This window comes from Hemiscyllium ocellatum, chromosome 28 (assembly GCF_020745735.1).
Source record: "Hemiscyllium ocellatum isolate sHemOce1 chromosome 28, sHemOce1.pat.X.cur, whole genome shotgun sequence".
In the NCBI taxonomy this organism is placed as follows: Eukaryota; Metazoa; Chordata; class Chondrichthyes; order Orectolobiformes; family Hemiscylliidae; genus Hemiscyllium; species Hemiscyllium ocellatum.
In genome coordinates this window covers 12,414,036-12,431,244 of record NC_083428.1, presented here as the reverse complement: position 1 = coordinate 12,431,244, position 17,209 = coordinate 12,414,036, and the positions used below count along the sequence as shown (strand labels likewise).

The 17,209-nt window shown below is 41.3% G+C and overlaps 1 protein-coding gene across 1 annotated transcript in view; it reads right to left on the bottom strand.

The window, feature by feature from the left end:
• Positions 1-17,209, bottom strand: part of apc2 (APC regulator of WNT signaling pathway 2) — a 116,683-nt gene that overhangs the window by 10,553 nt on the left and 88,921 nt on the right. The window contains exons 7-12 of the mRNA XM_060846576.1: positions 14,852-14,932; positions 13,027-13,405; positions 11,485-11,580; positions 7,783-7,922; positions 4,076-4,153; positions 641-757 (exon numbers count right to left, since the gene is read on the bottom strand). Coding sequence (XP_060702559.1) covers positions 641-757; positions 4,076-4,153; positions 7,783-7,922; positions 11,485-11,580; positions 13,027-13,405; positions 14,852-14,932 — 891 coding nt within the window. The remainder of the gene's footprint in view (positions 1-640; positions 758-4,075; positions 4,154-7,782; positions 7,923-11,484; positions 11,581-13,026; positions 13,406-14,851; positions 14,933-17,209) is intronic.

The window sequence follows — 17,209 nt, the reverse complement described above, 5'->3', positions numbered from 1 at the left end:
TCAAGTTCATTAGCTGCTGTTTTAGTGTGTTGGTGGGTTTGTGGGCTACCATGATGCCAAGGAGTCTGAGTAGTCTGGCAGTCATTTTCAAAATGTTCTAAGTTAGCACAAGTTAATGGATTTTGTGTAAAAGCATGGACAAAATGCATGGTTTTTAAAGCTGAATGGTATGCTTCTATTGAAACAATAGAAGCCCAAGAAAGGTATTACATAGAACTCTACAGCACCGTTCCGGTCCATTCAGTCCCTGTTACTGTTTGTGCTGCACAAAAGCCTCCCCCTTTCACTTCACCCGATCAAATATATCAAAACACTTTTAACCGAGATGAGAGAATGCTATATCCAACATTAAAGTCAGATTGGATTGTGTCTTTCATTTATGGGGACAATGTTATTGATGGATTGTCAACCAGTCCCATTCTTTATGCTCCTCTCATATTGACTACATTTTTTGAAATTATTCTTCTTTTAAATTTTGGATAAGCACATGGATGATGAGGGATAGTGTAGGGGGTAAGCTTAAATGAGTTCACAGGTCGGTGCAATATTGAGGGCCGAAGGGTTTGTTCTGCGCTGTATTGTTTTATGTTCTAAATCTTGGGTTAACCATGAATTATGATTCAGTTAGTCAAGAACGGACCTTCTTAGCCTTCAAAGCACATTGCATCAATGCGCTTACACTTCTGACTTCCCGTAGAATCCTCTTGCTGTTGACATCAGCTCTCCATGAAAGATTCCTCAGAATGCTAGCCACAACCTAGAACAATAGAAGCATATTAACAACTGAACCAAGAGAGCAAACCAGTCCTTAACTCGGCCTGGAAGTTGCTGGTTGGAAAAAGTGGCACACAATGGTACATTGACATTCATGTTTACTTCAGTCGCAACCTGATTTCCAGCCCAAGGATGAATACCAGTCTCATTCTCCTAGTCTTTTCCCATTAAGGCAACCAATGCACTACATCAAGGCTCCTTGGGAAACACATTCCAAACTCACAATCTCTACCAATTAGAAGGATATGAAGTGTGGATGGATGGGAGTACAAGTTCACCTCCAAGCCACACACCATCGTGACCTCACTGTAGCTGGGTCAAAATCCTGGCACTCCCGTCCTCATAGCAATAGTGAGTGTCCCTACACCAAAAGGACTGCAGAGCTTCAAAAAGGAAGCTCACCACCACCTTCTGCAGGGGCAGTTAGGGTTGCCAGTGATGCCCACATCTGATGAATGAATGAAGAAAGACAATTATATCCAGTTTGACAACTACATTATTAGACGTACGCACATTATTACTTTATTTCCACATCTTTACATGCTCAGACATTTATTAATGTGATGCGTTTCAAAAACTGCGTTTGAATGTAAATAATGGTGACACAATGAATATCTCCCATGCTTACAAGATTAACTTTTGCCATTACTGAAATGATTCAGTGGTTGGAATCCACCAAGTGAACTTCTGAGTCTTGGTGGCAACAGGAAAGAAATGAGCGACCCCTGAATTTTGTGTCACCAACCAGTGTTGACGGTTCCCTGACTCTGATCTGCCCCTGGGCCATTTTCCCAGACACTGGTGGAGGTTAGAGAGCATAGACAGGCAGCTAACACATTTGTGGTTGTATGTCAGAGGCTGACTGGAATATTCCAGGTCCCTACAGATATTGTGGAACAGTCAAAGTTGTTGAGTCTTCTACTATTTTTGTTTTCAGGCAGCAACACATCTGTTCTAGGCATGTATTTTATTTCTCTGTTTCTTTTCTTGCCCCATTACCATTCTTTTGGCTCTGTAAGATCAATTCTTCAGTTATTCAACCCTTCCTGTATTACACCATATCAGGAACATTTGTCCCCTTGTCTCACCCATCCCTCGCTCAGAACCACTTACATTTTTAACTTTTTCAGTCTGATTAAAGGCTGTTGATCTGAAGTGCCAACTCTTTCTTTCTCCATGCATGCCATACAACTTGCTAAACATTTCCTGCATTTTCTGTTTTTATTTCAGGTTACCAGCAACCCACTATTCTGCTTTGCAAATTGAAGTAAAGGATTTCTTTCACTTTAAGGTTGGCGCCTCTGATTGGGGAAACCACAGATTAGTATTTATTTCTCAAATTGAAAATTGTTTAATATGTTAACAAGGGATGCTATTAGGTAATTAGGTAGACAGGGCAGTTAAGAAAGCATTCTGAATGATTGCCTCCATTGCTCAGACTATTAAATATAGAAGTTGGGCGCTATTTTAAGGACATTGGTGAGGTCTCTTTTGGAATACTGTTAATAGTTTAGGTTGCCCTGCTATAGGAAGGATATTATTAAATTGGAGAGCATTCAGAAAAGATTTCCCAGGATGTTGTCAGGACTGTAGGGCTTATATGAATAGGAAGGGTTTGGAGGGATATGGGCCGGGTGCTGGCAGGTGGGACTAAATTGAGTTGGGATATCTGGTCGGCATGGACGGGTTGGACCGAAGGGTCTGTTTCCATGCTGTAAATCTCTATGACTCTATGACAGACTGGATTGACTGGGACCTTTTTTCACTGGAGAGTAGGAGATCAAGGGGTGACCTTGTAGAAATTTATAAAAATCATGAGGTCATAGATAACGTGAATACTAAAGGTCTTTTCTCTCGATGGGTGTATTCAAAACTAGGGGGCATTTCTAAGGCAAGAGAAGAAAAATTTAAAAGGGACCTGAGGGGCAATCTTTTCACAAAGAGAGTTGTTCGTATGTGGAATGAACCTCCAGAGGAAGTGGTAGATGCAAGTACAATTACAACTTTTAAAAGACGTTTGAACAGGAATATGAATAGGAAAGGTTTAGAGGGATATGGGCCAAACACAGGCAAGTGGGGCTAGTTTAGTTTGGGAAACTTGGTCAGCATGGACAATTTGGAGTAAAGGGTCTGTTTATGTGCTGTATGACTCTATGACTCTAATGCATTGAGTTATTTTGGAATGATGATATTCCATCAAACTTTTACAAAGCAATGTGAGCTTGCCTTCAACATGATATTTTACCTAATGCAGCAATGCTCATGTTATTCCTCTTTACAGAAGAAACTGGATGTGGATATTGTGATATTGAAGAATCCAATAGATGTCAATACAACTGTCATACATTAACATTACATTCTTAAGGCATGTAAGTGTCTTGACTAACCTTAAACTATTAGATTACACAGAGTGCATGCTTCTAGTAGAATACTATGCTTCAAAATAAGATGTAATATGAGAAATTTATGCACACAGATCATATGCTATGTTATAGTGACATGTCTCATAAAGGTACACTGACACACCGACCATGAGACAAAATACGACATCCCACATTTTCCAAGGATTAAGATTTATGCAATGCAGATAAATATGCCTTACAGAAACACAGAGATGTCAATTTGATTATTATACAAACAGATAAACAGAGTGCAGAAGATTAACATTTCAAACTTAAATGTAGTACTTTGAAGGTTTGACAACTTGCCCCAATCTGCCGAATTTGCATCTGCAGAACTGTGTGTTATACTCTGTTTCATTGTTTGACAACCTATTTGACTTGCTGCTGATTGTTGTACACGATCATAATCATCAAAATGTTCTTCAATTAGTTTTCCAAATATCTGCCAGCAAGATTACTGGAGTCTTTTACAGATGATCACTGCTGCTGCCATAGTGTGAGTTTGACTCAAAAAGACTGCTTTACCCAATGCAGCAACACTTTTGGCACACTCCAGAATATATGAATTTGGACATTGATATCATGGTATTGAAGAATCCAACCATTATTTACAGTTAATACAGCTAAGCATTATATAAAATCATTACATTCTCCAGCTATGTAAGTCTCTGGCTAAACATTAAGCCAATAGATTGCACAGAACAACGTACTTCCATTAGAATGCTAGGCTTCATGTGATTCAAGGTAAGATGATGTATGAAATCTTTATACGTTTTGGTCACATGCTATGATACAGTGATGATATCATAAGCATGTCTCATAAAGGTATACTGACACACTGAATGTGAAATGTAGCACAACACAAAATATCTGAACGAAATGCTTTATAATTCACCAACCTGATGGATGTCTTCACTTTCAGACTCTAACTGGGCTACAATACTTTGCATGCAGCCTTTTCTGGAGCACAGGGTAGCCTGTAAGAAGAAAACGAGTGCAGAAAGCTGAACAACCAAGCACATTTCAATTACTGAATAATTTAATTCTCTCCCCTCTAGATATTTCTGATCAAAACAAGGTTTCACACCTGTGATCAGTTGACTTATGGGATATGGTGGTTCTGAAGAGAAGCCGAAAAAAAAGATTCACCACAGAAACATCTTAATTTGGCCGACTTATAATTGGATTGGCTTTGTCATAAGAATTAGGTGGGCTGACTTAGATGAGCTGAGCCAAGATTCAGGGCATTATAACTGGAGTCCATACCCTGATCTTGGAAGTGAGAGAGGATATGCAGCCAGGATTTCCATTCTGGTGATATCAATTGGACCCTGTTGAAAACTTCAACAGCTGTGATATTGCCTAAGGCTTAATAACCTCTCAAATCATTCACATGAGCAATGACCATTCTGAAGTTCTGGGTGGTGCCACAATCCACGGAACAATATCTTAACAAGTATCAGCTTCACAAGATAAGTTGAAAGGAAAGGACAAGGGATTTATGGATAAATAGAGCAGTCACTCCTGTCAGGGACACCCATTGCCCTTGACCAGTTTGTTGCTAGTGACCTATCAGTATCTTTCAGAGAAGGCTGTCCTTCGACTAGAAGATTGGGTTTCTTAATGGATGAGTCACAGATTAAGTTATCAATTATTTACAGTGCACAGACATCAATTAATAAACTTAAAAGATTGATTAACATATGTTGTCAAAATGTAAATGAATTTCATCTACTTTTCAGCAACTAACAACAAAATAAATCTGAAAATAAATTGTATCAATGAAATTGATTTTATGTCACAGCAGCTTCTCATTAACACTTCCTTTTATATTAATCACGTCTTGGTGTGAACATTGTAATTAGGTAAAAATTAACTGAGAGACTGAGTATATTGGGAACTCCCACTGGACAACACTAAGTAAATGATAACTTTCCCTCTACACTTTCCCCCATCACATATTAACTCCTGAAATTCAATAGTTATAGATAAATTATGTTATTGTATTGATTTTCAGTAACTGTGAACTTTCTGAATTCACAGATAGAATATTACAAATACTTATATATGTCTTAACAGGAGAGGTTAGGCAATATGCACCAAATTTGTACCTTTTAAAAAGTGGAAACAATTTGTCACCAGTGTAACTATCAATCATACATTAATAATTTGTTCTTGTCAGGGGTTAAGGCTGTTAACATGAAGGATGATAGTATTATATTTCAAGAGGATATAGACAGGTTGCTGGAATGGTGAACACATGGCAGGTGAGGTTCGGTTCCTCATTGTAGTGATCTTAGCCCAACCCCCTTTAGCTGCTTCGTCAATGACCTTCCTTCTGTCATCAAATCTGAAGTGGAAACGTTCACTGATGATTGTACAGTGTTCAATAGCATTCATGTCTGCTCAGATACTCAACAGTCATGTGTTTTTGAACCAAGACTGAGGTTTGGGTTGATAAGAGACAATTAACGTTTGCAAAACACAAGCACCAGACAGCACAGAATCTAATCATTGTCCCTTAACATTCAGTAACACTAACATCACTGAATCCCCCACAATGTTACCACTGACCATAAACTGAACTGGACTGGCAATTTAAATACTGTCATTCAAGAGCAGGTAAAAGGCTAGGAATTTTGAAGTGACTAACTCAGTCAAAAGCCTATCTATCATCTACAAGGCACAAGTCAAGAGTGTAATGGAATACTCCCCACTTGCCTAGATAACTGCAGTTCCAACAACTCTAAAGACGTTTGACACCATCTAGTACAAAGTGGCCCAACTGATTGGCACTACATCCATCATTTCTAACATTCACTCCCTTTGGTACTGATGCACAGAAGCAGCAATGTGTAACATTTACAAGACGCAATGAAGTAACTCACCAAGATTCTTCCACTAGCACCTTCCAAACCCACAAGGTCCACCATCTAGAAGGACAATGGCAGCATTGGAGTACCACCACCACAGGTCCCCTCCAAGTTACACACTATCCTTGGAATTATGTCAGTGTTCCTTCACTGTCACAGGGCCATAATCGTGGAACTCCCTTCCTAACACAGAATTGTGGGTGTCCTTTACCCCAACAACTGCAACAGGTCAAGAAGGTTGATCACCAACATCTTCTGGAGGGAAAGTCCAGAACTAGGGGTCCCAGTCTAAGAATAAGGGGTAAGCCAATAGGCCTGAGATGAGGAAGAATTTCTTCACTCAGAAAGTTGTGAACCTGTGAAATTCCTTCTCACGGAATGCTGTTGGGACCAGTCATTAGATATATTCAAGGGAGAGCTGGAAATGGTCCTTGTGGCTAAAGGAATCGAGGATGGAGAGAAGGCAGGAATGGGATACCAAAATTGCATGATCAATGAGGATCATATGGAATGGTGATGCAAGCTCAAAGGACCGAATGGCCTACTCCTGCGCCAATTTTCTATGAATTTTTGAATTAGGGATGGCCAATAAATACTGGACTAGCTAATGACGCCACATCCCAGGAAAAGAAAAATTGTTTTAAAAATAGGAACAAGATGATTCCATTTAGTAGGAAGAACTGACAAAGGTGATGCAAGCTGAATAATGATGCAATGTTAAAATGAATACCAAACACTTCTTGGGGATTTAAGCTGAATCAATAAAGGACCAGCAGGAATATGAAAGAGATTTTTTTCTTAAATGTCCAAGCAGCTGGGATTCAGCATGCCTGATAGTATGTTGGCTACACTATCAATTGGGTCCTTGAAAATGAAACTAGACAGAGACTAGACAGAGGGAAAAAAGGTGCATGGACAGGAAGAAAGAACATAAATTTGTGGTTCGCTCTTTGCAAGAGTGATACAAATTGGATGGCCAACATGGTCTCTTTCTGTGCTGGACACCTCTACCATGCCATCTAAGTTGTTGAAAGTTGTCCCTGACTATGTAGTCACAATACATGCCTCCAATATTGAACTTCTACATAAACATTGTGGCACAGAACCACAAGGATCATGAGGATATCTACAGCCATAAATACACGGTTGGATCAACCCAACATTCTAACTTTTCAACATGCAAAAACAAATTGCTGGAGAAACTCATCAAGTCTGGCAGAATCTGTGGAGAGAGAAACAGAGTTAATATTTTGAGTCCTGGAATCCTTCTTCAGGCTACATGCTAACTGTCCACCCATGATCCTTAGTAAGTGTTCTTTTGCCAAGAACAAAGGCTATCCTATGGATTAGATTAGATTAGATTAGATTACTTACAGTGTGGAAACAGGCCCTTCGGCCCAACAAGTCCACACCGACCCGCCGAAGCGCAACCCACCCATACCCCTACATTTACCCCTTACCTAACACTACGGACAATTTAGCGTGGCCAATTCACCTGACCCGCACATCTTTGGACTGTGGGAGGAAACCGGAGCGCCCGGAGGAAACCCACGCAGACACGGGGAGAACGTGCAAACTCCACACAGTCAGTCACCTGAGGCGGGAATTGAACCCAGGTCCCTGGCGCTGTGAGGCAGCAGTGCTAACCACTGTGCCACCGTGCGGCCCAATGGATCATTCTGTTTTTCTCTTGACCAGGAATTTGTGAACATGAGTGAACTATGGTTACTCACTTTGTTGACGACGTCTCCAAAGGTGAGGTTAGTTAACGCCATGCCTGCGTAACGGCGCAGGGCTGAATTCAGGGGATCATTGGTCGGGCCGTACATGTCACAATCAACCTGAAGCAGCTCAGCAACTGCCTGCAAACCTCCTGCATTGAACGTGGGAAGAGAATAAATGCTGTGAGCCCCTCCAAAAATCAAAATAGAAAATGTTTCAAATGCCAAACAGGCCAGGCAACATAGAATCCCTAAAACGCGGAAACAGGCCATTCAGCTCATTATGTCAGCACCAACCCTCCAAACAGCATCCCACCCAATCCCAGCCCCTTTACCATATCCCCGTAACTCTGCATTTCTCATGGCTAATCGACCTAGCTTGCACATCCTGAGACACTACCCATCCAATCCACTTAGGCTGCACATCTTTGGACTGTGTGAGGAAACCAGAGCACCCGGTGGAAACCCATGCAAACAGGGAGGACATACAAATTCCATACATATCTGAAGCTGGACTCAAACCTGTGTTTCTAGCATTGTTAGGCAGCAGTGCTAACCACTGAGCCACCGTAACATACATGGAGAGGGTATGAGAAGTTGAGTGAATTTTTCGGGTCAATCACTTCTCATCAGAACCGAGAAAAGGTGAGAGGGTTGAACATGATGGGTGCGGGTTCAGGGGCACACACTGGCTATTCAGAATCCGGTTCCTCAGCCAAAAGTGCGACTGGTGCATTTCCCAAGTTCTTAGTGAGACTTACACACCTGCCTGGGAGAAGGTCCCGTTTTTGGGAGATGCAATCGAAGTAGTCAAGAACTCCGACAATCCAGGCAACACCAGAGCTCAGTAGTAGATGCTCCCAGAGATTCTAGGTAGGCCCAGGAAGAAGACCCCATGGATTCCAAATTCCATGAGTTCTGGAAGTTCTGGCAGTAGGGGGCATCTTTTAGCACCTCAGCGAACACAGCAAGTGTGGTGGGGATCTGGGTTTCATGCATGTGTGGGCCAGAGGGAAGAAGGGTGTGATGGTCTCATGGAATGCCCCTTTTGGGCAAAGGACACACTCCAATAATGGTAATGCCCCCTGCCTTCCTGCTGTTTCAAATACTGTATCTTGAAAAAGGAAAACGGATTGCCAATTCCTACCCGGCTATATTTTGCATGGGCAACATGACATTTGGATCAACTGACCCTTAATCATTTACTTACCACTTTGGCACCTGCCCAGCCTCTATTTGAGGGTGAGATTGGGGTAAGTGGTTATAAGCCATTCCACCCAAAACAAACTCAGCAGGGGGCACATCTTACCAAGTGTAGAGGAGTAACAAGTGATATCTCGCAGAGTTAGTTATATTCCAGCAGATGAAATTATTCCATACCCTGCTGGAATTACAACTTTTCAAAGTAAGAATGATTCTATTCTACAGTCTGAGACATCAGTGGCAATGAATACAATCAAATGAATTGGAATTGAATTTTGCATTCAAGTCTCCAAATGTTAACTAAGGATTCAAATTTCTTCATCAATTCCTCTTGACATAACAAATTTGTTTGTAATGGAGTCATAGAGATGTACAGCATGGAAACAGACCCTTCAGTCCAACTTGACCATATCGACCAGATATCCCAACCCAATCTAATCCCACCTGCCAGCACAAGCCCATATCCCTCCAAACCCATCCTATTCATATACCCATCCAAATGCCTCTTAAATGTTGCAATTGTACCAGCCTCCACCTCTTCCTCTGACAGCTCATTTCATCTGTAAACTTCGCCCAACAGTTCCTCCAAGATCAGTTGCGAATTTCACTGTTTGTTAATTTTCCCAGATGAATTAAAATTTGCCATTGAAATCTAGAAGACTCCTAATTACACTCCAGAAGCAATTATTTCAAAGGATTCACATCTAAAATCCATCAAAAAGCAGCAGAATAATCCTGATTGATGATTCACTGAGGAAACACTCTTTAATTAGATGTGCAGAACTAATAAGTTTCTGATTCCAAGACATACTTACACTTACAGGCCTTTTTGGCAGTACTTCTCAAGATTAAAATCAGTAATTTGGCTTTCCTCTTATGATAAAACATTTCATCTCCAGGGAAGTGTGGTGGAAGCTGATTGAATAAATAAATCTTTATAGAGAGCTACATGGGTACTTGAGGATGAGGAACTTAAGAAACCAAGAACAACAAGTGGAAATGTAAAACTAAGCATGACTGGTCTTTCTCAGAGCCAGCAGTAGTATAACAGTCCAATGGCCTCATTCTGTAAGCTATGACCCGACAAAGTACCAGATTTGGTCGTTGAATTGAAAAGAGACTTTTGCTGGCTGGCAAATTTGAGTGCTTATTTGTGTTTCAAATCAAACCTATAACTATGTTGATTCTGTTTTTTGTTATTAAATATACGATTTCTCTCATGAAAAAGCTGTTGGAGATTTATACTTGTCCTAAACAGCCCCTCTGAAGTTGAACAGAAAAGTATCTAAACATGTTAGCTTCCATTTCAGTTGAGTAAATCCAATGTCAATCATATTGTTATAGCAAAACCTGTTTAGCTATTTGTTCTCCACTTCCTGTGTAATCCTTCCACTGCTCCACCACAACCACCACATGGCTTGTGATCACCATACTAGTCTAATCCAAAATTCTCATCCTGTCCCTCTACCTCACTGCATTTCTTATGACCTTCTCAAAACCTACATTGCTTACATTGTCTTTTCAATTTCTTTCTTAGTGTCCATCACTCCTCACAACACCTTACATGAAGCATTCTGCCATTTTCTGCTATATTAAGACACAATGTAACTACAATCTGTAATTGCCACTAATAACATGGTTCTGGTTTGTAGAACTCTGGTCTATTGACAAGACTCTAGTCCAGTATATTGTGCTGTTCTGTGGACTTCTTAATAGGGATATGGATGACTGAGCCTCCAATTTGCATAGCTGTAAATTCAGGTCTTTTACATCTCATCTTCCCTTCTTAAGTGTTTGTTCTTTGAAATAGAACATAGAACATAGAAAAATACAGTGCAGTACAGGCCCTTTGGCCCTTGATGTTGCGCTGATCCAAGCCCACCTAACCTACACTAGCCCACTATCCTCCATCTGTCTATCCAATGCCTGTTTAAATGCCCATACAGAGGGAGAGTCCACCACTGCTACTGGCAGGGCATTCCATGAACTCACGACTCACTGAGTAAAGTATCTACCCCTAACATCTGTCCTATACCTACCACCCCTTAATTTAAAGCTATGCCCCCTCATAATAGCTGACTCCATACGTGGAAAAAGGTTTTCATGGTCAACCCTATCTAAATCCCTAATCATCTTGTACACCTCTATCAAGTCACCCCTAAACCTTCTTTTCTCCAATGAAAACAGCCCCAAGTGCCTCAGCCTTTCCTCATACGATCTTCCTACCATACCAGGCAACATCCTAGCAAACCTCCTCTGCACCTGTTCCAGTGCCTCCACATCCTTCCTATAGTATGGCAACCAAAACTGCACACAATACTCCAGATGCGGCCGCACCAGAGTCTTATACAACTGCAACATGAACACCAGAGTCTTATACTCAGAAACATTGAACCAGAAATTCTCCAGAAAATCCAATCTCTAATTCGTTACAACTAGCTAAAACTGAGAATTAATGGGAACTTAAAAAGAAAGCCCAAATAACATGTATGAACAACAGTTACAACTTGCCAAGTTCATTCATGGCACGTCGGTATTCTTCATCGAAGGACAGTTTCATTATCGCACACATTGCTTGGCAAATCTGGGGCTCAATAGGCAGTGGCACTGCAAGTAAAAGAAGAGCAGAAGCACTTAGGTTCAACATTTAACAATGGCCAGTTACAGCTTCTGTCTCTAACCATCTCTTTTATCTCCTTTTTTTTAAATTTATTCATCCTTCGAGTGGTAATAATTAACTAGGAGAAAGTGAGGACTGCAGATGCTGGAGACCAGAGTCAAAAGTATGGCGCTGGAAAAGGACAGCCGCTCAGGCAGGATCTGAGCAGCAGGAGAGTCAATGCTTCAAGCATAAGCTCTTCATCCTGTTGAAGAGCTTATGCTCAAAATGTCAACTCTCCTGCTCCTCAGATGCTGTCTGACCAGCTGTGCTTTTCCAACAGCACACTTTTTGACAATAGTTAATCCTTAGCTCAGCCAAGTGATTATTGAGATGGGCTAGATTGTAACAGACTGTGGACCTTCAGCAAGCAACATAGATAACATTGACAGGAAGCTGGAGGAGGGAAAAAGGCAGACAACTTTATGCTGGTAGGGTTAAAGGAAGTAGGCTTGGAGGAGACTTATGTCAAGCTTAAGCACTGGCATTGATCAGAATTAGGTACACTATCATGACTAAACAGGTTGAGTGTCAACTCCAAATCCTTCCAATATGCCATTGGTAGATGGTCAATGCTGGACAGTCTCCAAGTCACTCAGAACCCCAGGTGTGATAGCTGTAGCACAAAAGCCTTTCTGCATTAAACAACTCCACGCCTGGGTTCTTGCTACAGGCCATACTCTGTAACAAACATCATTTTTGCTTCCAGGAAACAAAAGAAGACAGATAAGATCATCTGCTTCTCTGCTTTGAATTCCATAAAAGCTGGAATCTTCTTATTGGTAAAACTTAATACAACACTGAAAAGTTCCTTCCACCCCTAGGTCAGTGTGGTGCAAGCTGACACGTTTACAATGTATAACGTACATCCAGCATAATTCGCCTCACTTCAAGCATGAGGCCAATCAGTAAGTGAGAGTTTGTTTTGATTTATTTTTGTCATGTATATCGAGATACAGTGAAAAGTATTGTTTTGTGTGCTATTGAGACAGATCATACCTTATATAAGTACGTAGGGTAATAGAACAGAATGCAGAATAAAGCTATAGAGGAGCTGCAGAGAAAGATCAACTCTAATATATGAGCGGTCTGATCATAAGTCTGAAAACAGTGGGGAAGAAGCTGTTCCTGAATCTGTTTGTGCGTGTATACAAGCTTTTATGTCTCCTGCCTGATGGAAGCGGATGGAAGAGATTATAACTGGGTGGGAGGGCTCTTTGATTATGTTTCTGCCTCTCTTGGAAGTATTGCTGTGGAGGAGCTAAAATTCTCCTGAGACCAACCAAAAAGAAACACAAATAAAATTTCCAGCTGAAATCAATGAATAACACACAGGGTTTAAACTAGCCCAGGGGCCAAAAGGTCAATTGTAATATCCATGAAGTGTCACTTACAGTTGTTAGATTCAAATCCATTGCTTTGTCTGTTTGTGTCCAACCATTCCCAGCAAGTTTCGCAGTACAAGCGCACTTGTTCCAGCACATGCAGGACACGCATTTCTCTCTTGGCCTGCCCTTCATCGGGCTGGGAGTATATGATGTTGTGCAGTGCCGCGCTGGCACGGGCTCGGGCTTCCTTGCTGTTGCTGGAGTTCCTGCTCGGTCCTGAGTCCCTCTCACTATCATGCAGGAGCTGAATGAGCAGCGGCAGGCAACCAGACTTACGCATGGCAACACAGCTGTCTTGGGAGCTGGACATAGCGAGCAATGTCCTTGACATATCCTCCTTGTCACGGGTTGCTAGCATGGACAGCAGCCAGAAAACCATCTCCACCTGCAGATATAGAAATTCAGGAAGGCTTTTCTCTGTCTTTTTTTTTCAAATATTATTCTGTTTTTATCCCATCCCAATTTTATGGTACTTTGCACCAATTCTTAAAATATTTCCATCCATCTGATTTTTCCCACTGTATTGAAGGGTGTCCTTCAAACTTGAGGGCGTTAAAATTTGCCCAAAGAGAAAGGGAAAATGTTGGAAACACTCAGCAGGTCAGGCAGTATCTGCAGAGAGAGGATGAGCTAACATTTCAGGTTGGTGATCCTCCATCTGCCTGCTCAATGCACACGGGGAGACAAGACGACAGGTGCATTATTGGATCTCTGTATCCGGAGATCTGAAGGGGTCAGTTAGCTCAGGCGGCTAGATGACTGGCCTGAGGCTCCAGCTGATATCAAGAGCGTGGGTTCGATTCCTACACTAGCATAGGGTTACTGTTATTGTCCCACCTTCCCAAACTTCTCCCTCAGCTGAGGTATGGTGGTGTTCAGGTTAAATTCACTACTGGTCCCCTCTTTAATGAGGAAAGCAGCCCTCTGGAACCATGGCAACTTTATACACTATAATAGCCATAGCCCCAGATAACTATGGAGCTTCACTCCCAATAGAGACAGAGCAAGACAACTGGTGGTGGGGTTAACCTGAAGGGTCACCACACCTGAAGCAAGGAGTGAGGTTGAGAAGGAGAATCCTTCATGGTAATGTCTTGTTCATAGGAGTCAGTTAACTCAATTGGCTGGTGAATGAATGATGCCAACAAGATGGGTTCAATTCTCACATCAGTTTTATACAGGGCAGTTCTGAGGAAGGGTCACTCACAGCCCTTTTGAGTATCGGAGCTGGGAAGTTATGTTGAGGTTGCACAAGACATTGGTGAGGCCATTTCTGGAGTACTGTGTCCAGTTCTGGTTGCCCAGTTATAGAAGGATATTATTAAGCTGAAGAGTGTTCAGAACAGATTTACCAGGATGTTGCCAGGTATGGAAAGTTTGAGTTATAAAGAAAGGCTGGGTATGCTGGAACTTTTTTCACTGGAGCATAGGAGGTTGAGAGGTACTCAAAATAATGAGGAACTTCCTGAGGAAGTGATGGATGTGGGTTCAATTATTATGTTTAAAAGACATTTGGATAAATACATGAATAGGAACAGTTTGGAGGGACATGGGCCAGGAGCAGGCTGGTGGGTCTAGTTTACTTTGGGATGATGTTTGGCATGAACTGCGAGGAGGGAAGGCTCTGTTTCTGTACTCTATAACTCTATGACCCAAAATGCTCATTCTGTTTTCTCTCCACAGATGCTGCCAGATCTGCTGAGCTTTTGCAGCAATTTCTGTTTTTGTTATATAGGGCTACTTTGAATGTGGATGGTAATCTATATCTTCATACCTTATGTCAAAATTTTTTAAATCTTCTTTCAAACTTTTCTTAAATTATTACACTTACCTTACTGCCCAAGTTGTTCAGTCCTTGAGGTAAATTATTCATTGTGCTCTCTGTGCCTTGATCATTTGATTTTCCACAACACTGCATACAAAGCAAATGGTTGTCTTGTTAGAAAGAAATGTGACAGAGACATTGTTTACTTAGGTTCATAACATGGAGCAGAGTTAATTCTACTCATTTACTTTTTGGTGAATGTCATGATCACTGAAGGGCAGATGACCAAGTCCCACCTTTCTGGAAACATTTGACTTTTTGCTGTTTAGGGTGTGATCCCTCACCTTTCCAGAAGGCAGAATGAAACGAAAATATTAGGAAAATTGGCCCTGAACAGGGCATTGCACCCTTCCTGACCCCTCATCAATTAAGTGCTGGGCGAGAAGGTGCAATGAAAATTTTCTCAGCTCACCAATGATTCATGTTTTTGAGTGGTCAATTAATGACCATTTAAGGGCCTCAATTCACTTCCTTCCTGATTAGCTGCTTCCATAGTGGGTGGGAAGGGTATATATTTTCCTGACTAAGAAAACGATCCAATCTCCCTGCCAGGATAGATGGGAGAAGACTCAAATTGCAGCAATGTGGGGCACTTGGAAACATGATGAGAAATAAGATGGTGGCCTTGGTGCTTCTTTTGAATGTCTCTGTCTCTGCGATCTTCACCCCATGAGAAGACTGGATTGCCTGAAGGACATTAATGACCAGAAATTGTTGCCTCAGATTGACCAGCAGGATCTGGAGACCCATGTCACCAGAGTTGAGGACTGAATAGCCAGACTCACCTCCTCATTTGCCTGTCAATGAGCTGGTACAGTTGGGCCATCAGATGAGTGTTATCTTAAGAGTGAGGGTGGAGTGTTAGTTGTCAAGTAACACACTTGCCCCACACTTAGAAAGAATATGGGAGAATCTCAGTATTAGTTTCCTTAAATTGACAAGACTCCTGTTGAACCCTGAAGTGTTATATACTCTGTAAGTTTGAAGAGATCAGCAGTATTGTTTAGTTAAGGCTCAATGCACCAGGGATTACACTAAACAGTCAATCATATTATCTTGCTTGTCCAATAGGCAATAAATCCCATCTCACCATTAATTATGGAATAGTAGCCATGGCATCCTTGGATGCACTCTTTACTCAAAGTCACAAGTGTCTGAGAGCCATTCCAGGACTAAGCACAAAAGCAAGGCTGACATTTGTGACAATACTATAACTTTATTTGACATGCATTTCGTCCTAGTTTTTTTGAAGAGAAGTTTTGAGCCATAGATACTGAGCTGTCTCCTCCAAGTTAATAAAGTAAACAGCTTGTGATGCCTTGGGTTTTTTTTAATGGTTGGAACAATAGAAACAGCATGAATGGATGGAGTCAGACTCCCACAGAACCAGGGCTTTAGGTTAGCTTTCATGTTGGTTGGGATTTTGAACTGGGGTGTGGAAGCTGCCATTTCTCTCTCTCTCTCTACAAGAGTTTTCTCTTGCTGTTCTTTTCTTCTGTACTGGAGAAACCTCATAAGTGAGACAATCTGTGTTTATGGGATGTTACTATCTTAGAAATGTTGCTGTTCAGAAGTTAAATAATCTATTATTCTGTTAAGTTTTCCATTCGGGTTAAAGTTATACCAATTCCATTTTCTTTTGTTTGTATTTTAACTGTAGGGTAAGAATAAAGTGTGTTTTGCTTTAGTCAGAGTAACGTAACCAATTAAATTACATCTGGAACATAGTACCTTACACTTGCCTTTAAATAAGAAATGGTTAAGCTCTAGGCTATCTTCTTGATTTATCTGAAGGGGACTTGGTTTTTTCCATAACACATTCCAATGCAGTCCTGAGGGAGTGTGCACTACTTATTTAATGGCTTGGCCATAGAGGCCAGGTTAAAGAGCATATTTAAGATGTAACAGAGAAGTTACCGATTATTAAGAGAATCAAGGTTTGTGTGGAGAAGGCAGGAGGATGGAACTGAGAAACAGAGAAGCTTAATGTGCTGAACAGCCTAATTCTGCTCCTATATCTTACAGTCTTTTGGCCTAATTTCTCATCCAAAAAATTGTGCCTCTCTGTCCCAGCTGCCTGTTCAAGTGTGTGCAAAAGATACTTTGGCACAATCTTGAAGAAGAATAGTGGCATTATTCTTGATATCCTCTTCAATAGTTACTGCTCAATCAACATCACAACAAATTTTCTGGTAATTATTCATAGTCCATTTTGCAGGATCTTGCTCTCTGCATATCGTCTCTCATGTTTCCCACATTACAATAGCAACGTCTAAGTCATGATGTGATGGTGCCAGTGACGGACTGGGTGGAGAAAGTCAGCAGTCACACAATACCAGGTTATAGTTCGACAGGTTTATTTAA